Here is a 27,678-nt window from a genome sequence, read left to right as displayed (position 1 = left end):
TCAGGGAACTAGATCTCAGATGCTGCAACTTAGACCGAGCCCAGCCAAATAATAATTTTTTTTTTAATAAAAGAAAGTCAATGGTAGGTGAGAAGGGCCAGGAGTGGGAGGGAGGTGGGGAGGGGGAAGGGGGTCTTAGTGTTTAATAGGGACAGAGTTTCAGTTTAGGAAAGTGAAAAATCCAGGAGATGGATGGTGGTGACAGTTGCACAATGTGAATGTACTTAGAGCCACTGAACTGCACACTTAGATATAGTTCACATGAAAGTGAAAGTCACTTGGTCGGGTCCATCTCATTGCGGCCCTTGACTATACAGCCCATGGAATTCTCCAGCCAAGAATGCTGCAGTGGGTAGCCTGTCTCTTCTCCACGGGATCTTTCCAACCCAGGGATCAAACCCAGGTCTCTCTCATTGCAGGCAGATTCTTTACCAGCTGAGCCACAAGGGAAGCCCAAGAAGACCAGAGTGGATAGCCAATCCCTTCTCCAGAGGATGTTCCTGACCCAGGAATCGAACCGGGGTCTCCTGCATTGCAGGTGGATTCTTTTAACTGAGCTATCAAGGTAGACCATGGTTAATATAGCATGCTTTATATTATGTGACTTTTACCACAATTAAAAAAAAAAAATCTTTCTGGCTACAGTGTGGGGAATGCTTCAGAGGGGTGAAGAGTGGATGTGAGGGATTCATTAGGATGGAACTGAAGCAACTCTGGTGAGACAGGGTAGGTATTACCCTGCATCATCCAGGAGCAGGAGGTGGTAGAAGCTCCTGGCTTTTTACCTGGACGGTGAGTGATGCCCTCGTCTGAGGCAGAGCTACAATGCCCCATGGCCACAGGGTGGCCAACACATCTGCAGGTGTGATGAGAGGGACTGGCAAAGGAGGACAGACAGTGGGCGCCTGATAAGCAGACAGCCTCTGGGAAGGAAGGATAAGAGTAACTGACAACTGGGCTGAAGGTAATGTTAAGGTTTAAACCAACATGAAATATTCAGAAGCTGGCACTAAGGAGATGCTGCAACAGGAAGCAAAACTTGGGTCTCCAAACTGGTGTCCAACACAGGAACCCTCCCAGCTACGGACGGACTCTAGCACTTGAGTGATGAGTCTGGGTCAGGCTTGGGAGAGCCAACCACGGCCCGCTCATGAAAACTGGGACAGAGAGGGGACAGGAGCTGGCAGTCAAGGTCTACAGGAGGCCAGCTACCTGAATGGATGCTGAAAAGTGCTCTTGAAGTCTCTCCAGTTCAGAAATGCAGGGGCAGAGACTGGACAGAGGGATCAGAACTAGAGAGAAGGAGCGACTTTCAGGGAGTCAGACACAGCTCAGCCATGAGGTTGTCAGAAATGCCCTGTTTTCCCTTAGCTGCCTGACCCCGCAAAAGCTGAACAGAGAGACCCACCACCTGCTCCTTTTCAGAATGATGAGCCAACAAACGGGGAGGCAAATGATGCCTTGGTGTCCATACGAGCTTTACCAAGCACGTCCATCTCATTCATTCATTCATGCATTCATTTATTCAACTGTATACTGCTACTGGGCTGGGTGCTCTAGGAACTCACAAATAAACAGGGCATTGTCCCTGTTGCTGGTGTGACTATATAATGCAAGGAGGCAAGTGAATTTCCTTTTTAAGTGCAAACAGAAAGTTGTAGAACAGAGAAAGAGTGACACATTATGTGTGATGAGAAGGAAGTTCAAGAAAGGTTGCATGGAGCAGAAAGTAACCCAGATCTGAGGACTATACAGTCTTTCTCCAGGAAGAGAAGCAAAGGGAATGGTGTTTTTGACAGAGGGAACACCACCTGCAGCGTATGGAAATGGAAAGTGTCCACAGGGTGGGGGAATTCCCAAGTGTTCACACAGGGCTGACCACATAGGCTCCCAAGGAGGGAAATGGACAGGCAGGAAGAAAAGGACATTTGGGGCCTGCTGGAGTTCAAGTTTTGTTCTGTGAATGGTGACAAGTTATCGAAGTGATTTTGAGCCTTGTCAGGTCTAAGTTTTACAACAACAACTCTCGATAAAGAAGGAACAGGGCTTAGGAGGCTGTCACAATCAACGGTCACAAGAGGGTAGGTGTGGCTTTCCTTTTGAGTTCCTAGTGTTGGGGGCCTCGGGGCCACCGTGGGGCAGGAGATGGGCAGGGCTGCTCGGCAGAGAGGAAGATGCCCACAAACCAACCACAGCCAGAACAGCTGGTTCAAATCTGTAATTCGTTAGAGCTACAGAGAAGATTCCTTTGGGGCATAGGAAAGGTAGTGTTCTATCGCTAAATAAGTCCATGTTTAATTCGAAACATTTTGAAATACTGGTTGGGGCATGAGTGAGGGAGGGCACGGGCTTGAGAAATAGAGGTGGGAACAGCAAGCATGGGTTCCTGCAGCATCAGTGACTCAGTCAAGGCTGCCCTCCTGACCCCAGCTGGGTAACACGGAGGTGGGAGGAGGGGAGTCAGCGCTGACCGCGTGCAGGTGATGCCTTTACGGAGGACGGGAGGAGCCACGGCTGACCTGCAGGACACGCGGGGGGCACTCAGGATCTGGGCTTAGGACCAAGGACAGGGCAGGAGACCTAGATGTGGGAGAAACACTCATGCATCTTCATCACCGCAGAAGCCAGGGGACCAGAGGAAGCATCTGGGAACAAGGAGGAAGGAAAGGGAGGGAGTGAAGAAGGACCTCAGGGGAATGGAAAAGGAGACTACAGACAGCAGGAGAGCCAGGGAGCGAGAACGCTGGACAGAGAGGAATCCTCCAGAGCAGGCAACACCGGCCAGCGTCAGAGCGTGAAGAGCATGAACTCCAACATCTTTATGCCCATACAATTTTGCGGCCAGTGATAAACCACACAGCACTTTACCTTATCCCTCCACACTCTATCCCTCCCTCTGTACAACCATCTGAGGTCTCACGGGGGCAGGTGACAAGGACGCTATCCCACTTGACAGATGGGGACGAGACTCCACAGTTGTTTGACTTCTCCCGGGACAGGATGGTCCCCACCCTCCAACACAAGGTCCCCGATGGGGCATCTCTAAGCAGCCACGGTCACAGAGTGCATAGAGTGCGTCCAAGTGCTGTGATGGGAAGGGTCCTCAAACACAGCAGCTCAGATACTGACTCCAGGTGTAAAGTGATTCCCGACTTCCCTGGGAAGCAAATTCCCCTGGGACTTCTCAAGGCATCCAAACCCCGGGGGCACAGTTTTCACCAGGACAGTACACACCCCTCTCAGATCCTGAAACCTGAGTTACATTCCAGAAACTCAGTCTTTCATTTTTCCCCAAATCTGTTTCATTTGTTTGTCTCAACAAGTTGATAGGTTCCACTACTTTAAAGTAGGGATGAGAAGTGAAAGTGTTAGTTGCTGGGTCGTATCCGACTCTTTGCGACCTATGGATTGTAGCCTGCCAGGCTCCTCTGTCCATGGGATTTCCCAGGCAAGAATACTGGAGCAGGTTGCCATTTCCTTCTCCAGGGGATCTTCCTGACCCAGGGATCAAACCTGGGTCTCCCACATTGCAGGCAGATTCTTCACCATCTGAGTCACCGGGATGTACCCAGTATTTCTTCACAACCCACATCACCTGGTGGGGGCAGGCAGAGAGAAGCTGCTTTACAAGTACCTTTAAAAGTTACAAAGCTGTGACCCCAAAGTATTAAAGGAAATCCGACATAACTCATTAAAAGTTCCCTAATGCAGGAGGTTTAGACATTGGCCAATATCCACTTGAATGGGTGTATGTTCAATCACTCAGTTGTATCTGACTCTCTGTGACCCCATGGACTCTAGCCCACAGGGCTCCTCTGTCAATGGAATTTTCCAGACAAGAATACTGGAGTGGGTTGCCATTCCCTTCTCCAGGGGATCTTCCCGATCCAGGGATCGAACCTGAGTCTCATGTCTGCTCTGGCAGGCACATTCTTTACCACTGTGCCACCTGGGAAGGTGATAAAATAGCATCTGACCTTGAATAATCTAGCCGCTTTTAGCTTCACAAGCCACATTTCTTGGCCTGTTTTGAGAAGATTATGACAGGTGCCTTCTTGGCCAGTCACTCATTGTTGTTTAGTAGCTAAGTCGTATGCGTTTCTTTGCAACCCCATGGACTATAGCCTGCCAGGCTCCTCTGTCCATGGGCTCTCCCGACAAGAATACTGGAGCAGGCTGCCATTTCATTCTCCAGGGAATCTTCCCAACTCAGGGATCAGATCCGCGTCTCCTGTATCGGCAGGTGGATTCTTTACCACCGAGCCACCAGGAAGCCCCTTGGCCAGTCGTCCTACCCTCTCACAGTCAATCAGTTAATCAATATCTCTCTGTCTTCTCTTTCTTCTCCCCACCCCACAAGCACACACACACACACACACACACACACACACACACACGACTCCAGCCAATGTCTAACAGTACCACTCATCCTTAACCTCAAATCCTGAAGACAGCTCTGTAGGAAGGTCAACACTGGCCTGTTTGGATGTCTCCAGACAGGCGGTGCCTCGCCAGCACCCCCTAATTAGGAGCAGTGCTCCCCTGACAACCTGTGAGTCTCAGACTCTGCCTAGTCACTGATCCTCTCCCCAGGGGACGATATAAAACGGGGGAGAGAACCAAGGGCTTCTGGCCCAGGGTGAGCAATGACTCTCATCCGAGTGATGCTCTCAAGCTCGGGATCTGGGCAGCTGTCCTCCTCTGCAGAGCAGCCCCCTACTCTGCTTGGCTGCCTCCCTCACCTGGACCTCGCTCCCATCACCTTCTTCTTACCTATTCAAGTTATAAGTCTGGTTTCTTTGAAGGCCTAGAGAGGTGGGGCTCACCGCTAAATAAATCATTGTGTTAACAATGTCACCAAAACACCAATCAAGGTAACAGTGAACAAGGGCCTGAACTCATAGAGAAGGACCTGTCACACCAGCCTGATTCCCAAGATCCCTGCTCCCCATTTCCTTTCGTCCTGCTCCACCACCCAGGCAAGGCAGGATCTACTGTTCTAAAACTTTGAACCCTTAGGGTGGAGAGTCCAGAGCAAAGAAAAACCTAGCGAACAACTAAAGCAGAAGCTTGGGAACCTCTGTGCACTCAAGCCTTTAAAGCACTGTGGGACCTTTGTGTAAACAGAACTCTGTGCAAAGGCCCTGGGGTCTGGGACACAGCCCAGAAGGACAGACGGCAGGGAGAAGAGGGCACTGAAATGGAGCTTCACTCTCCCTCCCTCCTCTGTAAAATGATCTCTAAAGGTTCCGAGGAAAGTGAGAGGGGCCGATTCGCCCCTGGCTGCCATCTGCTGATGATAAATATTTTATGAACTTTGGGCATCTGAGAGGTGACTCTGAAGTTACACGTGAAGCAAAGCAAAGGCTGCTTTTTCTCCCAGAAGGTAAGAAGAGCCAAGTCTCAGCTTCCATCCCCAACCCCACCTAGGGTGTGAGGCCAAACCTCTCGGGAATCTTTTCTTCCAATACCAATAGGGCTAAGGGAGACTCCAGGCATAAATACACCAATGTTAATCCAATGTTTGAACATGATTGAACCCCAAGTCTAAACATCGTCCCATGGATTCTGGCGCTTTTCTCAGCGTTTAAACACCTGGTCTCACGACATCCTTCAACAGCAGAAGTATCTACCTTCTCAATATGTAAGAAGAAAACCTCCGGGTGCTTTTCTCCGGGCCCCGCTTGCTCCCTGACATGCCCTCACCCTTCATGCTTTCCCATCCCAAGGATGAAACAGAACCTCACGTCATCACAGGTTTCATTCACTGCTTTTCTGGGCCCCGATCACTCCCTGACATGCTCTCACCCTTCATGCCTTCCCATCCCAAGGCTGAAACAGAACCTCGCGTCATCACGGGTTTCATTCACTGCTTTAAATGCTTTAAAGGCTTGAAGATGGTTCTGACAAGAAGTCTGTGAGGTAGGCAGGGGAAGCATGACTTTTCTGTCTCCCAGATGAGGAAACACTCAGGCTCGGGAAGATTAGACTCAGCCTTTGGTCTCTGCCTTGTTTACACTAACTCCTGGTCTCACGGCTTTAAATGCCATCTTCTTGAGGAAGAGTCTCAAACCTGTAACTGAATCCCCAGCTCAGACCACGCTCTCAAGTCCCAGACTCCTGCACGGCCTGCCTTCTCCCCTTCTCCATGAGCATGCCTGGTCCACTGCTCAAGTTCAGCATGGTGCACCAAGCCCCTGACCTTCCCTCCAAACCTCCCCACCAACAGTCTCCCCATCTAGAAGATGGGAAACCTATCCTTCCTCAGGCCAAACCCTTCAAGTCATCCTTGGTTGTCTCAGCCCCAACATCTAATCCAACAGAAAATCTTACTGATCATACATTAAACAAATGCCCACCTCTACCACTACCACTCCCCAGGTCAAAGAACCTCTGTCTTACAAAAGGATTCCTGCAGATTTTTTTTTCACTGATCTACCTTTTTCCAGGTCTGGAAAAGCCCATGGAGAAGGGAATGGCTACCCACTCCAGTATTCTTGCCTGGGAAATCCCATGCACAGAGGAGCTACAGTCCATGGGCTCGCAGAGTTGGTCGGACATGACTGAGTGACTAACACTTTCTTTCACTTTCACCTTTTTCAACCACTGCCTCTACCAATTCTCTTCTTAACACAATTAAAGTGGTCTTTTCAATACATCAATCAATTCCTGTCTCCCCTCCGTCACAACCCTCCAGCGGCTCCCATCTGACATAGAATACAAGCCTAGGTCACACTGTGGTCTATAGTCCCCACATGCCATGCCAGCCACTCTGGTCTCTTTGCTGTTCCCTGAACCCACCAGTCACACTGCCATCTGAGGCCCTTGCAGTGGCCGATTCTTCCACCTATAATAGTGCTCCCTCCCCACCCCACCCCCATATCCACATGCCTCGCTCCCTCCCCTCCTTCATATCATATCACTGTTTAAATATCCCCTCTTCAATGAGGCTTACTCTAACCAATCTATTTAAAATTGCATGCATGCTCTCCTGCCCCGGCTCTACCTCCATATTCATGGGGTCTACATCCCTGGGTTGGGGAGGGGCAGAGGAGATGGTGGTTTTTGGAATCAACTCCCTGCAGATACCTAGGGATGACTGTATTTGTTTACCTTCTGATTTATTTATCAATACTATGTTTACTGTTTGTTGTGCTCCCCTAAAACCATAATGAAAGCCCCCTGAGAATAGGGTCTGTATCTGTTTTGCTCAATGATGTATGTGGAGTGCTTAGAACAGAACCTGACACTTAATGGATGCTCAATTTGTTGAATGAATGAATTCTGACTTCCCAACATCACAGGGCTCTGAATGTCAGAAACAAGGCTGGAATCCCACTCTCTGGACTCACAGACAAGCTCTTAACATCTTTGATCTGTTTAAGTTCATGAAGGTGGGGCTCAGAGTCTTCCAGAGGAAGCAGACAGTAAGCATACATATTCCTGTCTGGTGGTGATCAGCCTCTGAAAGAATAAGGGTCAGAGTGAGGGTAAAAAGTACTGTTTGAAAGAGGGTGGTCAGGGAAGATCTTTCTGATAAAATAACTTTAAGTAGGGACCTGAATCGCGGGAGGGAGTTTCCTGGGTAAGTGAAGAAAGAACATGCGAGGCAGGGAGGGCGCTAAGAGTGTATCTGAGGACCCAGGAGGAGGCCAATGTGGCTGAAGAATGAGCAATTTGTCCTTATGCGCTGACTTTAAAATCTATACCGTGCCTAAGAGCCCCAAACTGGAAACCACCCAAACATCCACCAAGAGAAGAACGGGTGAACCAAGGAGAATACGCCAGAAAATCCACCAACAGAAGAATGGGTGAATCAGTGGGGATACACCATAAAGCAGTGAGAACCACCGACGGCCTGCCCCAGCTTGGACCGAGCTCACAAAGTCTAGAACACACACAGTTTGATCCTACGTATGTCAAGTTTAAAAGCAGGCAAAGCTAAAGTCCATTTTTAAGATGCATACATAGGTGGAAAAGCTATCAAGAAAAGCAAGGAAATGACTATCACAAAAGTTTAGATATAATCAGGGGTGGGGGCGGGGTGTGGGGTTGCCCACAGCTATCTCTCGCCTTGGGCGGTAGTTATAGGAGTATCCATCTTGTAGTTGTTCTTTTTTAAAAATAAAAGTTTTGGTTTTTTTTTTCTCATGTGGACCATTTTTAAAGTTATTATTGAATTTGTTTCAATATCGCTTCTTTTTTATATTTTTGTTTTTTGGCCACCAGGCATGTGGGATCTTAGCTCCCCAACTGGGGATCGAACCTGCACCCCCAGCACTGGAAGGCAAAGTCTTAACCACTGGACCACCAGGGAAGTCCCTGTAGTCGTGTTTTACACTGTACATGTGCTTGTATGTTTTCAGTCTTTGATATACAAACACCAGATTTTAAAAGTTAAGAAAAAAATAATGAGAGGTAATACTGTAAACTCTTAACTCCTTTCCAGGCAGTACAGGAGTTCTTTAGATATATACAGTCTCACAAAAATTATTTTCTAAAAAAAAAACAAAAAACACCGAAGAACAGAGTGCAGGGCATATTATTGGTGCAAAACAAACTCTGTGCTGTTGTTGTTCCGTTGCTCAGCTGTGTCAGACTCTTCACAACCCCATGGACTGCAGCACACCAGGCCTCCCTGTCCTTCACCAACTCCCAGAGCTTGCTCAAACTCATGGCCATCCAGTCAGTGATGCCATCCAACCATCTCATCCTCTGTTGTCCCCTTCTCCTCCTGCCCTCAATCTTTCCCAGCATCAGGGTCTTTTCAAATGAGTCAGCTCCTCGCATCAGGTGGCCAAAGTATTGGAGTTTCAGCTTCAGCATCAGTCCTTCCAATGAATATTCAGGACTGATTTCCTTTAGGATGGACTGGTTTGATCTCCTTGCAGTCCAAGGGACTCTCAAGAGTCTTCTCCAACACCACAGTTCAAAAGCATCGATTCGGCGGTGCTCAGCTTTCTTTATGGTCCAACTCTCACATCTATACATGACTACTGGAAAAACCATAGCTTTGACTAGACGGATCTTTGTCAGCAAAGTAATGTCTCTGCTTTTTAATATGCTGTCTAGGTTAGTCATAGCTTTTCTTCCAAGGAGCAAACGTGTTTTAATTTCATGGCTGCAGTCACCATCTGCCATCAGCTATAAGCATACATATAACCCCTCCCTCGTGGACCTCCCTCCCACGCTCCCCCCATCCCACCCCCGAGGTCATCACAGAGCAACCAGCTCAGCTCCCGGTGCTATACAACAGTTCCCACTAGCTATCTACTTTACACATGGCAGTGTTTACATGTCAACCCCAATCTCCCAAATCATGCCACCCTCCCTTTTCCCACCATATCCACACATCTGCTCACTATGTCTACATCTCTATTCCTGCTCTGCAAATAGATTCATCTGTTCCATTGTTCTAGATTCCACACATATGCCTTAATATACAGCTATCAAATTTGTGGCAACTTGTCACAGCAGTCCTGTAACCTAATAACAGGTACCCCACTGTTTCTTTTAATTAGCAACATGAAATCTTGGGTCAAAACATCATTCGCTATTTTACAGACAAATAAACAATGATCCAGCCATTCCAAAATGATCCATTTGCATCACTGTCCTGTCCTCAGTGCATATGGATATTTTATTGTCATTGTGATCATTACTTACTCTACTTGAGAAAAATAGTGTGGAGAAGAATGTCAGAACTTCAGACCTTACATAGATGATGGACAAGATGAACATTACATGATTCATTCCTAAACCTGGGATGAAAGTGAGGAAATAGTGAGACTGAATGAAACCTTTGGCTTTTTTTCGACAGAAGCCTGGTGTCAAGCCCATATCAGACCATGGATCATTTCTCCAAGCCTAGACTTGTTCTAAGCTTCCTGGTGTTAGAAATGCCTACTCATATATTTGCTGGCGAAGCCGACCTTGGCAGCTGGATCATAGTCATGATTCACACATCGTAGGCCTTCAGGCTCTTCCCCAGGACTACACACAACCTTGATGCGCCTGTATTCCATGTCAAACAGAATTCAGGTGACGTAAGCCCACAGAAAGAAGACAGTCTGCATCAAGCCTGGGACGGCTCTTCAAGGCTGCACCTTAAAGTCAGATGTCTTTCCTGGACAGAAGAAGAAACTAAGGTTCAAGGAAGTTATGAGACTTCCCCAAGGTCCCACAGACAATTAATAGTTGTGACGAGGACTCAGGTCTCCTAACTCCCCCTGGCTTGGCTCTCAAGGTCAGGTTTCCCCTGCATCCAGGTAGAAGAATTAAGCTAAGGAAGGACATAGAAGAAAGGAGAAAAGGAGAAAAGAGTCACAATGGGCAGGAGCTAAGGCTAGTGACATCTACCAGTGTCTAGGATATAAACACTATCAGTTAAATTTGGAAACCATTTGGTAGCTTTCTGAATTTTCTGCAATGCAAGGCATAAACTCTGAAGTCAAACAGACATGGATTCAAATTCTGACTCTCCTACTTACCAACTGTGACTGTGAACTAATTATTTAAACACTCTAAGCCCTGAGTTCCTTATCTATAAAATGGGAATAAATAACACCTATTTCATCTGGTCACTGTTGCTGTTTGGTGGCTAAGTCGTGTCTGACTCTTTGGGACCTCATTAACTAATTAACTGCAGCACACCAGGCTTCCCTGTCCACTATCTCCCAGAGTTTGCTCAAACTCATGTCCGTTGAGTCGATGATGGCATCCAACCATCCCACCCTCTGTCACCCCCTTCTCCTCTTGCCCTCAATCTTTCCGAGCAACAGGGTCTTTTCCAATGAGTCAAGTCTCCACATCAGGTGGCCAAAGTATTAGAGCTTCCGCTTCAGCATCAGGACTTCCAATGAATATTCAGGGTTGATTTCAATCTTTAGGATTGACTGGTTTGATCTCCTTTGCTGTCCAAGGGACTCTCAAGAGTCTTCTCCAGCACCACAGTTCAAAAGCATCAATTCTTCAGTGTTCAGCCTTCTTTATGGTCCAACTCTCACATCCACAGATGACAACGGGAAACAACTGGAGTGTGCTCAAATTAATGTCCACTGAGTCAATGATGCTAATAACCATCTCATCCTCCGCCACCCCCTTCTTTTGCCTTCAATCTTTCCCACAGTGACAGAAGACAGAATGCATGGCTTTTAATCTTTCCCATAGCGACAAATGACAGAATGCATGTAAAAAACCATATACAATAGCACAATACAGTATGCACCATTTACATAAGCTTAAGAATGCTAAACACAGATTCAGTGTAGAGGTTACTTATGCAGGGCAAGGATGATGCAGCCATGGATGGATACACAGGGGGTTCGACTCTTCTGTTAATTTTTTTTTAAGGTGGGTGCTGGTATGTGGGTATCTGCTCTGTTATTCTTTATAACATTTTGTTCCAAATATATTTTTTAAAATTTACACATAGGAAGAAATTAATAAATTAACAGCTATTATAATTTTTATTAATCAAAAAGCATTTATTCAGTTCTGACTCCATGTGGAAGACTGTGCTGGACACACCAGGGGATGCTAAAGTAGTAAGATTCATCCCCCTCAATCTAGATTCGAATCTACAGTCTGACAGGGGTCACAGTCCCCACCTTACAAGTGAAATAATACCAGGGAGAGTGCAGTAAGGGACTTAAGGGGTCAACAGAAAAAAAAGAGACACCATAACTGTCTGGGGAGACTTTCTAAGACTTCATCATATAGGCAGCAACTGAAATGGACCGTATCCAAGCAGAATCTTCAGCAGTAGAGCAAACAAAAAGATGTCTGGCTAACAATTAGGCCATTGACAGCAACACCAGAAGGAAAACCAGCATGATTAGATGGATCACAGGCACAGAGATGAGAAAATGCGAAATCAGGGGCCAGGGAATGAGGAAATGGGAAATCAGGCCCGGATGGTCAGCATAGGGGCACTCCGTGTACACCGAGAGAAGAGCAGCAGATTTCTTTCTCTTGTAACTTTCAAGAGAAGAGTGCTCATGTAATCATGCAGGGGAAAGAACCAGATCTCATGATGAGTGGGAGGTGAAGAAGGAGGTGGGGGTACAACCAACTGCACTTTAAAGACATCTGCGCCCAACACGAGGGAAAGCAGAGGATGCCAGCTAAAGAAAACAGCAACATGGGGAGGAATTTACAGTCAGGGGCGGCCCCAGCATACTTCTAGAGAAAGGGCAAAGAAAGAACTCATGGGACAGAGAAAAGCATAGATGCAAGCCAGACAAGTGACAGCCATTCCCTTTAGGTACAGAATTCCAGAAAAAGCAAACAGAGCAAGATCAAACACACAGGGACTTTCCTGGTGGTCCAGTGGTTAAAAATCTGCCTTGTAATGTGGGAGACACCCGTTGGGTTCCTGGTCAGGGAACTGGAATCCCACATGCTGCGGGGCAGCAAAACCCCAACTCTCAAGTCTGTGTGCCTCAACTGAGACTCAACGCAGCCAAATAAATAAATATTTTTTAAAACCCTCAAGTGGCAATGTCAGATTGGCATAGGAGCAGAGATTAAAAACTAGTTTTGCTGAACTAATGAGATTCCCTGGTCTGTTTTGGAAAAGGACTGCAGGTGACCATGTGCACAAATGACGTCTTCCTTCCGACCATATCTCTTCCAGCACTATTGCTTTGGGGTATGAAATAAAGCTTGATAACCACTGTTTTATGATGGAATAACGGATTCAGTTGAGGGCAGGCAGTGTCTGTATAAAATCTTTTTTTTATAAATGAAAAAAAAATGACATGAAGAATGAATTCTTAATAAAATAAAAATTAAGACCATCTGGCCATCTGACCTCACTACCTCAAGATTTCAAACCAGCCACTTTGGAAAACAGCCTGGCAGCAACTCAGAAAGTTAAAATGTAAAATTTACTATGTGACCTAGCAATTCCACTTCTAGGTATATACCCAGGAGAATCAAAAACATATGTCCACACAAAAATTTGTACACTAATGTTCACAGAAGCATTATTTTAAAAGCCAAAAAGTGGAAACCACCCCAATATCTATCAATTGATAAATAAAATGTAAAACATCTATACACTGGAATATTATCCAATGATAAAAAGAGTTAAGTACTGATAAACATACAACATAGATGAAACTTGAAAACATGCTAAGTGAAAGAAGTCAGATGCAAAAGGCCACATAATGAAGGGTTCCGTTTATACAAAATGTCCAGAATAGGTAAATCTCTAAAGACAAAAAGTAGATTCGTGGTTGTCTGCGGGCCTAGGGGACGGCAGGGAGTGGGCAGGGAGGGGAGGGCAGCGAGTAACTGCCAATGAGTATAGTGCTTCTTTTTGGAGTGATGAAAAATGTCCGGAGTTAAGAGTCTTGATGACTGCACAGCTCTGTGAATGTATCAAAAAGCAGTGAACTTCACATTTAAAAAAGATTTCAATCTAGACCTTCTAATGACTTGGGCAGGAAAGAACATGCAGGTATCTGTACACTGCATCCCTTTGAGGTACATACTATTATCATTCCCATTTTACAGATGAGGAAATTAAAGCACAAAAAAAGTTTCATAACTTGTGCCAGGTCACCCAGGCTGGAATTTAACCCCAGGCAATCTGGCTCCTAAGCACTATGCTATTCTGCCCCAACTGACTCTAAAGTCTTAAAATCACTTGCAAATTCACTGACTTACAGTGTAAACCAAGGCAGAAGAGGGTTGAGATTTTAAAACAACCAAAACTATTACCTTAAATAGCAATTCCCAACAGAATACTGGAAAGACCCAAGGCTCTGAGAATGAGACCAAGCTGAAGGCTGTTATTTCATGTTACTATGAATATTGACAAATTAAGGGCATAATCCAAGCCTGAAATTCCAGATTGCTATCCACTATTTTAAGACTACGGGTAGATTACTGGGTTTCTCCCTGCCCACAACAATCTAATAATCAAAGTGGGAACACCACTGCAGGAGCAAACAAAAACATTCTGTATGGTGTGTATATTACACAGAAAACAAACAGGACATACAAGTTTACATATACATGTGCTCACTAAACCGTGAGGGGCAGATAGCAAGTTCTAAACCCTAAGTCATAGGAGAGAAAGACGAATAAGGACGAAAAAATCAAAGAAGACTGTTTGAGGGGGACTTGAAAACTGGCATTTAAGAAGGGGCAGGAAGAATAAAGGTCACCACTTGAAACAAGCTTGGAGGGAATAAGAAGCTTAGATTGTTCCTAGAGCAGTAAGGATGCCTGTCTGATTAAATCAAAGAGTGCACAATGTGTAATATACTGGAAAACAGGAGTGGACAGGAGGGAAGGGGTTATGTAAGATCTCAAAAGCCAAGGGGAGTGTTTGGACTTGATAGAGTAAGAAAAGGTAAATCGTGTTTTAAAAAAGTTGTGAAAGCTTTATCATATCAGTTGCATATTTCATAAGAAACACTGGCTTCCATGTTCTCCCCTACGCAACCCTGGAATTTTGCCTCATCTACTATTTCCTAATTTCATTTTAAATATTTTGTTTCTACCCTACCTACCCCCAAGTCATGCCGAAATGAAACCTTAATTTCAGCAGAGTCAAGATATAAAATAATTGCTTACAATCACAGCCAAGAACAAAGCCCTGTTGTATGGTCCCTTCACAAAGGCACTTAGCACATTGCTAACATGCATTAATTTCTTCCCATTTAATAGCTTAATCTGTCATGAATCAACGTTCCAGTGTCCCTTGAGAAAAATAGGTACTTTCTTTAATGTGAAAAATATGTCCTTGCTCTCCGTCACTGTAAATGTCTTCTCTTCCTAACAAAATTGAATGATAACGTATCCAACTTTTTTCCTGGGTGAAAGAAATTCACAGTCGCCCATTTCACTGAAATACGCCTATGTAACAGACAATCACAGTTGTATTTAATAGGACCCCTGTGCAAACTTCTCTCCGGTAGTTCTCTGCCCGGGGAACTGCACCCGAGCTCTTGCCGTTTCCCACACGCATCTTCTTGGGTCTCAGGCGCCTCCAAGGATTCCTGCATTCTGGCAGAAACTTTACCAAGGAACAACCCCCAAGGAGCAGGATCTTCTTTAAGGAACCAAGGGGCTTAGTCTGTGCCTCCGTGTGAGCTAAAAACAAGCGCACCTCCCCAGCTCGGACGAGCACACGGGTACCCCGAGTCCGTGGTGCCCGGCGGCAGCCAGGGAGCCCCAGATTACGGCCGGGGCGCGCGCACCCACCTGACCAGAGGCTCCTTCTCCGGCACGGCGGGCTCCTCCAGGCACTTGGAGGGGCAGCAGCAGCACGCGGTCCTCAGCCAGTCCCTCAGCCCCATGGAGAGCGAGGTGCCCCGCCGGCGCCGGGCGACTCGGGGCGAGCCGCGGCGGCGAGCGAGCGCGGCTGGGGCGCGGCCAGCCGACCGGCGTCCAGGTGCGGGGACAGTGGCGGCCGGGGCGTCGCGGGCCGGTCCGTGCGCATCCCGCCGCGGCCGGGGACGCGGGCGAGGCGGGAGGCGCCTCCACGGCCCCGGAGCTGCGGAGCCGCGCGCTTTCCTCCACTTGGGTTTTGTTTGGGGCGCGGGTTTCGTTGGGGCTTTTCTTCTCGCTCTTTAATTCCCCGGGCGCAAATTGGGGCGCATGCGTCCCCGAGACGCTCCGCTGCTGCCCTCTAAGGAGGAAGCCGGGACTCCAGCCGCCAGATGGCAGAATCCGAGGGCGCAGCTGGGGATGGGGCTGGGGGAAGGAGGAGCCCGCCCCCGAGTCACAGAGCGCGAGGTTGGGCTGGATCTATTCATACGTTTTATTGGCTTCACTCCCCGAGGAAATAAAAGGTCCTCCTTCCCGCCCCCACCCCTTGCCTTCAAAGCAGAGGTTAGGGCGTATTTTTAGCGTGTCAGCACCACACAGGGCAAAAGTTAGCAAAAATGGATTCATGCATTATAGAAGCGAGTTTTTTAAGTAGTCCGTTCACAACGAATTTTAAAATGTCTTCAAGTCTCCCAGCCCTTGAATAATTTTCTCAAAAAAAAAAAAAAAAAGGCAACCTCTGTCATTAGCTTTTTTACTTCCCCAGTAGCTCAATGGTAAAGAATCCGCCTGCCAGTGCAGGAGAGGCTGGAGAGGCAGGTTGGATTCCTGAGTCAGGAAGATCCCCTGGAGAAGAAATAGCAACCCACCACCCACCCCAGGATTCTTGCCGGGAAATCCCATGGACCGGGGGTGGGGGTGGGGGGGCTGCAGTCCATGGGGTCCCAACAAGTCGGCTGCAACTGAATTTTTTTTTACTATTTTCCAGATTTTAAACACACACACATACACACTTAATGCTTATGCAAACGTGTAAGTATAGGCACCCAGAGCCTTTTCCCTTTATACTCTGCCATACTCCACACATTTCTGTCCCTGACTTTTTTCACTCAGTTTACAACGGAGACTGTCCCACCAGCTCATGAAGAACTCCTTCTCTATGATCTTAAACAGTTGCATTTATGTGGTTGATGCCCTTATGTTTTTTTAACCAGATTCCAATGGATGAATAACAAGTTCATTACAGCCTTTTGTTATTAAAATAATGCTGCAGTAAATATCCTTGAACTATGTGTTTGGACATGTATATCTCTTGAATGAATATTTGGCAGTTGAATTTCTAGGTCATAGGTAAGATGACTTTTTAATTTTTGATGGATCTTGCCAAAAAGTGAAGTGAAGTGAAGTCGCTCAGTTGTGTCCAACTCTTTGCAAGCCCATGGACTAGCCTACCAGGCTCCTCCGTCCATGGGATTTTCCAGACAAGAGTACTGGAGTGGGCTGCCATTTCCTTCTCCAGGGCATCTTCCCACCCCAGGGATCAAACCTGGGTCTCCTGCATTGCAGACAGACGCTTTACCTTCTGAGCCACCAGGGAAGCCTGGATCTTGCCAAATTGTCCTCCAAAGAGGTAATTCCAATTCACACTCTGACCGGCCACATCTGAAAGTATATTTCCCTAGACAACCACCAATATTATGGAATTTTCATCTTTATCAATCATGTTTATTCAACAAATGTTTATCAAACATCTGTAGGTACCAGGCATGTTGTAGGCTCTGGGGACACTGCAGTGAAGGAAAGAAATAAAAATCCTTACTTTTTTGGAGCAAACATTCTACTAGGGGAGTTAGACAAATGAAATACATTATTGAGTGTGTTAGAAGGTGATGTGTACTATGGAGAAAAATAAGACAGGAAAGGGGCTAAGCAGTGACAGGGAAGGGTGTGTGTGTGTGTGTGTGTGTGTGTGTGTGTGTGTACTGGGGAGAGGAGTGGTGGCTGCAGGTGTGTGTGTGTGTGTGTGTGTGTGTGTGTACTGGGGAGAGGAGTGGTGGCTGCAGGTGTGTGTGTGTGTGTGTGTGTGTGTGTGTGTGTGTACTGGGGAGAGGAGTGGTGGCTGCAGGTGTGTGTGTGTGTGTGTGTGTGTGTGTGTGTGCTGGGGAGAGGAGTGGTGGCTGCAGGTGTGTGTGTGTGTGTGTGTGTACTGGGGAGAGGAGTGGTGGCTGCAGGTGTGTGTGTGTGTGTGTGTGTGTGTGTGTGTGTGTACTGGGGAGAGGAGTGGTGGCTGCAGGTGTGTGTGTGTGTGTGTGTGTGTGTGTGTGTGCTGGGGAGAGGAGTGGTGGCTGCAGGTGTGTGTGTGTGTGTGTGTGTGTGTGTGTGTGTGTGTGTGTGTGCTGGGGAGAGGAGTGGTGGCTGCAGGTGTGTGTGTGTGTGTGTGTGTGTGTGTGTGTGTGTGTGTGTGTACTGGGGAGAGGAGTGGTGGCTGCAGGTGTGTGTGTGTGTGTGTGTGTGTGTGTACTGGGGAGAGGAGTGGTGGCTGCAGTTTTAAATGGGGTGGTCAGGGAAGGCCTCCCTACATGGTGACCTTTAGGGTCAGGGAAGGCCTCCCTACATGGTGACCTTTAGGGACAGGGAAGGCCTCCCTACATGGTGACCTTTAGGGAAAGATTGAAAGATGATGAGCAAGCTAGCCCTGGTTCCATGGGGAAGAGTATTGCTGGGAGAGTGAAGGCTACATGCAAAACCCCAGAGGAGACAGAATAAACAGTAGGCTGCCCAAGAAAGAGCAGGGGTTTCAGGGGCTGGAGAGAGGAATGGGCCAGGAGGAAGAGTAATAGGAGATGATAGAACCAAGTGGCCTCTTAGGACGTGGTAAGAACTCGATTTTGTCCCATGTGAGCGAGCAAACCTTTGGAGGCTTTTGAGTAGAGGGAGAGATATGGTCAACATGGATGGCAATAGGATCCATTGACTGCTGTCTTGAGAAGAAACTGGCTAACAAGGACTGTTTTAGAAGAGGCGACTGGAGGCCATTCTAATGACCCACGTGATAGATGACCGTGATTTAGACCAGGGAGGAAGCAACTAGAGGTGGGAAGAAATAACTGGACTCTGAATGGAGTTTGAAGGCACAGCCAATAAGATTTATAATGGATTGGAAGTAAAGCATAAATGAAAGTCAAGAGTGAGTCCAACGTTGGGGGCTTACAATTTGTGAGAGTAGAATTGTGTTATTGATTGTGATAAAGATGGATGTCACATGGGCAGGTTTGAAGAGGCAAGGAAGAAGAGCAAGTTTATTTTCAGAAGTGTCAATTCTCATGGGCAGTGTGTTCATTTAAAAGTGTGTTACTACACCTAAGTTTATCCTGTTCTGGCTACATTATGAGGCCGAAGGAACTTATCAAGTGCATATTCATTGAGAGGCTGGCTACTGAGAGTTAAGGAAAGATAAGAGAAGGTTCCTCAGAGCTCTGACTTAGCTGGGGAAACAGGAGAGGGACGCATCATGAAAAGTTAAGAGGACGTGACAGAACACCAGTTGTCACCCGGCGGCACAGGGCTGCGGTATCGAACCCAGCACTGTGTCCCTGATCACTTACAGCTGTGCCAGGATGGGGACTGTTGTTCTCGACAGCAGACTTGCTAGCAGCTGGGCAGTCCCTTTGGTGGATGAACTTTGTTCTGAAATTGGATGCTGGATTGAGTTCACTCACCTATATTCAGGTAGAAAGTGGACCAAGGGGGCTGCTAGCAATAAGATGAAAGCTGGCATCCGACAACTTTTATTAACTACTGAAGTTGGATTTGTTGAGAATGGAGAAATCAGAGAAGGTATTCAGTTCCTGGAAAATACAGGTTCTCTGCCCTTTACTAAACTTGATTTTAAACAAGTCACTTAATTTCTTTTTTAAGAAGTTTTATTTGTTTATTATTTATTTTGGGCTGCACTGGATCTTCATTACTGCACTCAGGTTTTCTCTAGTTGTGGAAAGTGGGGGCTACTCTCTAGATGAGGTGGGCGGTCTTTTCATTTTCGTGGCTTCTCTTGTTGAGCACAGGCTCTAGAGGGCAGGCTGAATAGTTGTAGCGAATGGGCTTAGCTGCCCCGCAGCATGTGGGATCTTCTCAGACTAGGGATCAAACTCAGGTCCCCAGCATTAGCAGGCAGGTTCTCAACTACTGGATTACCAGGGAAGTCCCACTTAATTTTTCTGAGCCTCAGTTTTCTAATTTGTGAAATGGAGATGCTGAGTCGTGAGACTCAAATGAGACCATTGGAAAGCCATAAAGTACTCTAGGAAGTAGTAGAATTCAACACAGTTGACTAAATCCAAATAGTAAGGCCTGCTGAGCAAATGTCAGTTCCAGTACTATTGGGCTGACATATGACAGTATTTCTTTTCACATTTGTGCCTCTGAAGTGTGTGGGCATCTTTCATGTGGTCAGTTTCAGACTGAATATTTCTGGAAAGCCGTAGAACTATGTCCATTTTAACAAACTTGATCAGAAGGTTAATGCTCTTCCTTACTAAGGATTATATCTAGTGTTTGCTTGCTTGAACAACTATTAATTTTTTTAAAATTAATGTTAACTGTTAAAACTTTTAAATGAAATATGCCTCTAGAAGACTGAAATGTTACAAAGTTCCCTGTGATCACTATCCACAGTCCTGTCTCCTTTCTAGCCTCCTCAGGGTAACCATTATTATCAGTATGCTACAAACGTTTTTTTGGACACATACACACACGTATGTTCCCTGTAATGTATGTATACCATCATTGTGTGTGTTTTATTTTTTTGGTCGCACCATGAGGCATGAGGGATCTTAGTTCCCCAACCAGGGATGAAACTCGCACCCCTTGCAGTGGAAGTGCGGAGTCTTAACCACTGGACCACAGGGGAGTCCCTACCTCATCATTTTTGATAGTGAGTTTGGTTTTAATATACAAGGCATGCATTCATTTACCTGCGAGCTTTTTCCACTTCATTTCGTGGAGATATAGCCTTTTAGTACACATCATACTACCTCATTCTTCTTAACCGATGCGCATCCATGCTCAGTTGTTCAGGCATGTCCAACTCTGTCCTACCCCGTGGACTGTAGCCTGCCAGGCTCCTCTGTCCAGAGAATTTCCCAGGCAAGAATATTGGAGTGGGTTGCCATGATCTCCAACAGGGTTAACAGATGTGAATATTCTATTTATTAGTTTTCTAAAGATTATTATATCGGTTTTCTCAAGTATTAATCTTCCCAGAAGTTAAATACCTTCATGATTTCCCTGGCTTTTTTTTTTGTTTGGTAACTTGAGGAATGATAGTGTTACCAAACGCTGCAGCTTCAGCTGGTAGATATCTGAGACCACATTTTGACACTCCCACTTCCTGTTTCAGATTTCATTAGCAGGGGAGCAGCAAGCTTTCCTTTTTTTAGAGTGATGTTACATTGTTCCTCCTGCCTGAGTTGATGCCAACACCACCCACCACTGGCAGCAACATCTGACATTTACCAAGAGCCCTTGAGCACCTGATGTTGTGGGAGTGGGCAGTCCCCTGGAACAACCGGTGACTCAGAGACCCATCAGCTGCTTGTTACAAGACAGAACTGCCATCCTATAGTTTCAGATTTCTCCATGGCAGAGAAAACTACAGTTTGCTTTGAAAACAAGAATTGGACACAACTGAGCAACTGAACAGTATAGTTTGAAGTCCTATTTCTTTAAGAGCTTACTGAGAATTGGAGGAAGAGGCATACTATATGCAGCGTGGGAAAAATTCTTGTGTTCCAACACCATACAATTAGCATTCCACAAAAAAGCTATGCTTGCAGCAACATAGCTCAAGTTGGTATCATTCAGTTATTCATTCAACAAATATTTATAGAGTCCAGTACTAGGATACAATGGTGAACTAGAATGTAGGTTCCATTCATGAAGGTGGGGATATTGCTTGTTCTTTGCAATATTCTAGCATCTACAATAGTACAGACTTATCACAGAGAATAAATAGAAACAAACACTGTATCACAACTTTTAGAACAATGTAGGTATATGGTAGACACTCAATAAGTGTGTTGAATAAATGTGTGTATGAAGACAGAAAAAGAGCTAATGAACCCAGAGTTTGCATTATGCCAGTTTGTGAAGAGCCTATTAATGAGCTTCCCGAATCCAGTAAAGATTTCAAAAGCATTGTCTTCCTTAGAGAAAAAAAGACATCTTCTGAAACAAACAAGCACTCCAAGCCAAGGCCAGCATTATCATCCTCCCCAAGGGGCCCAGGATGGACAGCCCAGATGCCTTTTATGGGACTCTGCAAAGATCCCATCAGAGAGTGGACTGGATGTCAACAAGGTAAAGCCAGTCAAGGGTTCCTGTTGGGTCTGTTGTTTCTGCCTCTGCAGTGTGCCTCATCCCTCCTTTTGTTACCAGCTCTTTGTTTTCCTTTGAGGAACCCCGCCCCCCTTTCAATTACAGGAGCCAGGCAGACAGTGAAGGCATTTCCCCCACCTCTGGTCCCTGATCCCAAATGAGAGATGAGCCTGTGACCAAGATAGACCAATCGGACACTCTTCCTGAAATTTGCAACTTAAGGGCAAGAACCCAAAGATGGAAAATAATTGAGATATGAATTATTTGGGGGACATCATCTTGAAGAGGAGGTTCAACAGCAATGGACATATTTATACCTGTAGCATTTCTGGTTCTGTATTTTCCAAAATCTAGCCATTCTAGCTATTTAGTTTTCCCGTCATTCTGTGGGTTACTCCATAACTTGTGGATCAATAGTTCTTTTTATTGCTTAAGTAACTAAGAATCAGATTCTGTTGCTTTCAGAAATAAAGGGTTTTACAAGGCAAAAAAGGGTAATTGTGACAGGAGAGAGAATTAAAAAGTTCTCTTTCAAGCCAAGCACAACAGTCCACTTTGATTTAGTCAGGTGAGACTTTTATTTCTGTTTCTCTACTTGGCTTCTCTCTGAAGAGAAACATTCATTATCCACTACCTAAGAATTTGTCAGTTACATCACTCTGTAGTTTCCCATAATACTTTCTAAATTTTGAAACTATTTTTATTTGCTATAGTTTGCTGGTCAGTTTCACTTCCTTCCCTCCTCCCAAATGTATATACTCTGAGAAAACCTTAATAATCAATCTTTGTTCCCTCTTTAGTTTCAAGCAACAAACATCTTGTCTCTCCTCAAAATTTAGTTGAATGTCTTTTTAAAATAACTTCATACTTAGGCATAGGTCAGACCTTTTAAAAAGAGGCCCTTAGAGAGAATAAAAACACAGTAAGCTAGAAAAAGGTATAAAGCATAAGGAAAAATTCTCCAAGAAAACTGTATTCTTATAGTCCCAACGTGAAGGGACTGTGTCTCAACTCTATGTAATACTTTTTCTGTCTAGATTTGTGTGACCTCTGTGATAATCCTTTGGGTCTTAATTCACCAATTTTGAATGACAAAAACATCACTAAGACTAGTTTAAGTATAAGGAAATTTACTGTCCCAAGTATCTGAAAATCAAGAAGTCATGCTAGCTTTAAACATAAATGGATCCAGGCACTCAAAAGATTTTTAAAAAGGGTTGGTCTTTGCTAGAGACAGAATGTTTGTGTTTCTCCCTGATTCGTATGTTGACACCGAAGCCCCAGTGTGATGCAATTTGAAGATGAGGCCTTTGAGAGGTGATTAGGTCATGAGGATGGAGCACTCATAAATATGACTCAGTCAGTTCAGTTCAGTCTCTCAGTCATGTCCGACTCTTTGGGACCCCATGGACCACAGCACGCCAGGCCTCCCTGTCTATCACCAACTCCCTGAGTCCACCCAAACCCATGTCCATTGAGTCAGTGATGCCATCCAACCATCTCATCCTCTGTCGTCCCCTTCTCCTCCTGCCTTTAATCTTTCCCAGCATCAGGGTCTTTTCAAATGAGTCAGCTCTTTGCATCAGGTGGCCAAAAGTATTGGAGTTTCAGCTTCAACATCAGTCCTTCCAATGAACACCCAGGACCGATCTCCTTTAGGATGGACTGGTTGAATCTCCTTGCTGTCCAAGGGACTCTCAAGAGTCTTCTCCAACACCACAGTTCAAAAGCATCAGTTTTTCGGCACTCAGCTTTCTTCACAGTCCAACTCTCACGTCCGTACATGACTACTGGAAAAACCATAGCCTTGACTAGACGGACCTTTGTTGGCAAAGTAATGTCTCTGCTTTTAAATATGCTGTCTAGGTTGGTCATAACTTTCCTTCCAAGGAGTAAGTGTCTTTTAATTTCATGGCTGCAATCACCATCTGCAGTGATTTTGGAGCCCAGAAAAATAAAGTCTGACACTGTTTCCACTGTTTCCCCATATATTTCTCATGAAGTGATTGGAATATGACTACTGCCCTAATGAAAGGAGCTTCCCAGGTGGCACAATGATAAAGAATCCACCTGCCAATGCAGGAGACACAAGAGATGTGGGTTCGATCCCTGGGTTGGGAAGATCTCCTGGAGAAGCTAGTGGCAACTTACTCCAGTATTCTTGCCTGAGAAATCTCATGGACAGAGGAGCCTTGCAGGCTACAATCCATGGAGTCACAAAGAGTTGGACATGACTGAGCACTGTGCACCCAATAAAAGAGACCCCGGAGAGCGTCCTCACTCCTTCTGCCACATAAGGACACAGAGAGAGCAGAGCTATGTGTGAACCAGGAAGCAGGCCCTCTCCAGACACTGAATCTACTGGTGCTTTCATCCTGGCTTTTCCAGCCTCTAGAACTGTGTGTAAGCCACCCAGTCTGTGGAATTTCAGTTACAGTAGCCCAGCCAGACAAAGTGGAGAAGGGAATGGCAACCCACTCCAGTATTCTTGCCTGGAGAACCCATGGACAGAGGAGCCTGGCGGGCTACAATCCACGGGGTCACAAAGAGTTGGACACGACTGAATGACGGACACAGGAACACACAACAGACTAAGATGCTCCACGGTCTTCTCTGGGCTCTGACGTAGTGACACTCTCAGGCTCCGGGTAACACTGGATTTCACCATCGTTTCTGCTGATAATCTCAGCAGAAGATAGGAGCTCCTTCACAGGCCTGGGTCCAACTTTAATTGGCCTGAAATGGAACCAATGCTTTTTTAGAGGGAGGAGTGTACCTGCTGAGTCTCAAGGACACCCTGTAGTGTTCAAGTGAAGAAGAATGGGGGCAAGAGGAAAAGTAAGCCAGTTGGACTGAGTGGGTTTCCTAATGAAAATCAAATGGAGCCACCAGAAAAGGAATGGATGTCGGCAAGGGAAAACAAGATATGTCATCAGCCCCTGTGGCTGCAGTCAGGATTAGGTGAGATAATACACAGAAAGCAGTTAGTACAATTTCATGAAAAATAGGAAGCAGCCTGTAAATGCTGGCCATAATCATTGTTATCAATAAAGCACATGTACTTTAGTCAGCTTCTAACCTATCAGTTTACACAGCCAACTGTGACCACCTAAATGTATCTGATTTAACAAACCACCTGTGCTATGCTGTGCTAAGTCACTCAGTCGTGTCTAACTCTTTGCCACTCCGTGGACTGTAGCCAGCCAGGCTCCTCTGTCATGGGGATTCTCCAAGCAAGAATACTGGACCAGGGATCGAACCCAGGTCTCCTGCATTGCAGGTGGATTCTTTACCATCTGAGCCACCAGGGAAGCTCAAGAATACTCCAGTGGGTAGCCTCTCCCTTCTCCAGGGGATCTCCCCAACCCAGGAATTGGACTGGTACATGTGTGCTCAGTCGTGTCTGATTCTTTTCGACCCCATGGACTATAGCCCACCAGGCTCCTCCATCCATGGAATTTTCCAGGCAAGAACAGTGCCATTTCCTCCTCCAGGGGATCTTCCCAACCCAGGGATCGAACCCACATCTCCTGCGGCTCCTGCGTCAGCAGGCGGATTCTTTATCACTGTGCCACCCGGGAAGCCCCAATTGAACTGGGGTCTCCCGCATTGCAAGCGGATTCTTCACCAGTTGGGCTACCAGGGAAGCCCAAGAAATACTTATTTGGTGTCAACTTTATAAACATGGCATTGTGCTCAACTTCTTATGAAATCAAAGATGAAAAATAAATAGTACCCATCTTCAGAGCACGACATAAAGCAAAAACTGGAAAATAATGAAACAAGTGGTTCATCTGTGCCCCAGCACACCCATCATTTTGATTCTTCCAATGTGCTCTTTCTTACCTTACTCCTGACTTCCCATGTTTAACTGCTGTGCCTAACTATGCTCTCATAGCTAACTATCCTGTCATACCTTTACTAACTATGCTTCCACAGCCAGCTACCTTGCCATAAGCCAACTATGTTCCCACAGCTAATTATACTGCTCCTTCTAACAATATCCCCACTCTAACTATATTCCCACATCTAACTATGCATTTATCTAACTCTATTGTCATACTAACTATTCTGCTACAATAAACATTTTTCAGATACCCAGAGTAGCTTCAATTCTCACATCTTCAGATGTAATCTAGAATCAGACCTTTTCCCACCTCTGGAAGACCACCTACTCCTACAATCCCGAGAATTCTACATTTTCTAAAGTCTCTCTAAATTCCACCTAACTAAAGTTAAACATAAACTCAGACCCTTCCATCATGCCACAATTATTCTTAATCCAATTAAACTCACCTTAATAAACATTTATCAGTGTTGGTGGCTCAGATGGTAAAGAATCCGCCTGTAACGCAGGAGACCAGGGCTTGATCTCTGGGTCAGGAAGATCCCTGGAGAAGGGATTGGCTACCCACTCCAATATTCTTGCCTGGAGAATTACATAGACAGAGGAGCCTAGCAGGCTATACAGTCCATGGGTCACAAAGAATTGGACACGAATGAGCGACTAACACTTTCACTTTTCAATAGCAGAAAATTTGATAATTCTGAAGCAGCATTAATCACTGTCTTGTAGGTGTAATAAACTGGAGGCTGGTTGTTAACACTCATCAAAACATACAGCTATTTTATCTGAATAAAGGGAGGCAGCCTGACGCACCAAAAAAATAAATAAATACTTATTAAACATCTGCTATACACAAGGTGACACAAAGTTGTATAGGACATGCATCAAAAACTACAGTAACGGAGAAAACATGACCACCTTTCACATTTGCTATGAAAGGCCCCTGAAAGTTTGCCCCAACTTAAACCCAGATCCTACCAATATGAGTGTTAATAGACAACCAAATTTATGCCAATGATTCTTCAGTTTCCCATTCATTGATATTACCTCTTTCTCCACAACACCCACAGAGATACATAAACAGACCAGAACTCTGCAACTTCTCCACACAAGTTCTACCACTGTAAAAGGACTAGGTAAATCTCCCCATCAGTCCTGAATATTCACTGGAAGGACTGATGCTGAAGCTGAAGCTCCAATACTTTGGCCACCTGATGCAAAGAACTGACTCACTGGAAAGGACCCTAATGCTGGGAAAGATTGAGGGCAGGAGGAGAAGGGGACGACAGAGGATGAGATGTTTGGATGGCATCACCGACTCGATGGACATAAGTTTGAGCAAGCTCTGGGAGTTGGTGATGGACAGGGAAGCCTGACGTGCTGCAGTCCATGGGGTCACAAAGACTCGCACACAGCTGAGCGACTGAACTGAACTGAACTGAAATTTCCCATGAAGGTTACATATAAACCCCCTGTAGTGCTCCATGCTGCCACCTCGTGGGCCTCTGTTGTAAATGAACTACAGTTTCTCTGGAGATGGGGCTAAGGAGCCTTAGCTTAAAGGGCCAATTGAATTGTAGTGTTCAGTTTAGAGGTTTAAACTGGTGCAAGGCTAAACTCTAAACCTGTATAGGGCACTGCTCAACTGAGCAATAAGTCCTCTCTTCTCTTGACTTGCATGGGCTAAACAGCACTGGTTACTCTTTAATCTTTCATTCGATCTTATTAACCATTGCTACTAGATTTGTTAGCTTGAAAAACATAGAAAGCAGAGGCTATTACATATATTTCTTGACTTATATAAAAGGAGAAATGTAGGTAAAATGATTAAAGTGGAAGTGCTTTGGGTTTTGCATTTTAATATTTTATTTTGCACTTTGTCAACTTTAATACATTTATTTATTTAATAAATTTATTTATTAAATAAATAAAAATAATCTAATAAATCAAATTTAATAAATTAAATAAAATTTAATATCTTTGAAACAGCTGTAAGACATAGATTCAAAGGTATGCGTACAATTTCCCAGAAGAACATTTTGGCACATTTGGCTTTATTGTTTTTCTCTTTTATACACACCTACACGCCCCTATATCTATATATGTTGTCAGTTTTTTTCTTTTTTTTGGCATATTTGAGATAAAATTGCAGCAATCAAGATTCATCAGCC

At 45.5% G+C, this 27,678-nt stretch overlaps 1 protein-coding gene across 1 annotated transcript in view; it reads right to left on the bottom strand.

Moving 5' to 3' along the window:
- Nucleotides 1-15,745, bottom strand: part of MREG (melanoregulin) — a 68,696-nt gene extending 52,951 nt beyond the window's left edge. The window contains exon 1 of the mRNA XM_043910117.1: nt 15,220-15,745. Within this exon, the coding sequence (XP_043766052.1) occupies nt 15,220-15,314 (95 nt within the window). The 5' untranslated portion in view covers nt 15,315-15,745. The remainder of the gene's footprint in view (nt 1-15,219) is intronic.
- Nucleotides 15,746-27,678: the final 11,933 nt, after the last annotated feature.

The sequence above is a fragment of the Cervus elaphus genome, chromosome 8, assembly GCF_910594005.1.
Source record: "Cervus elaphus chromosome 8, mCerEla1.1, whole genome shotgun sequence".
NCBI lineage: Eukaryota > Metazoa > Chordata > Mammalia > Artiodactyla > Cervidae > Cervus > Cervus elaphus.
This window is presented reverse-complemented; position numbering and strand designations above follow the sequence as displayed.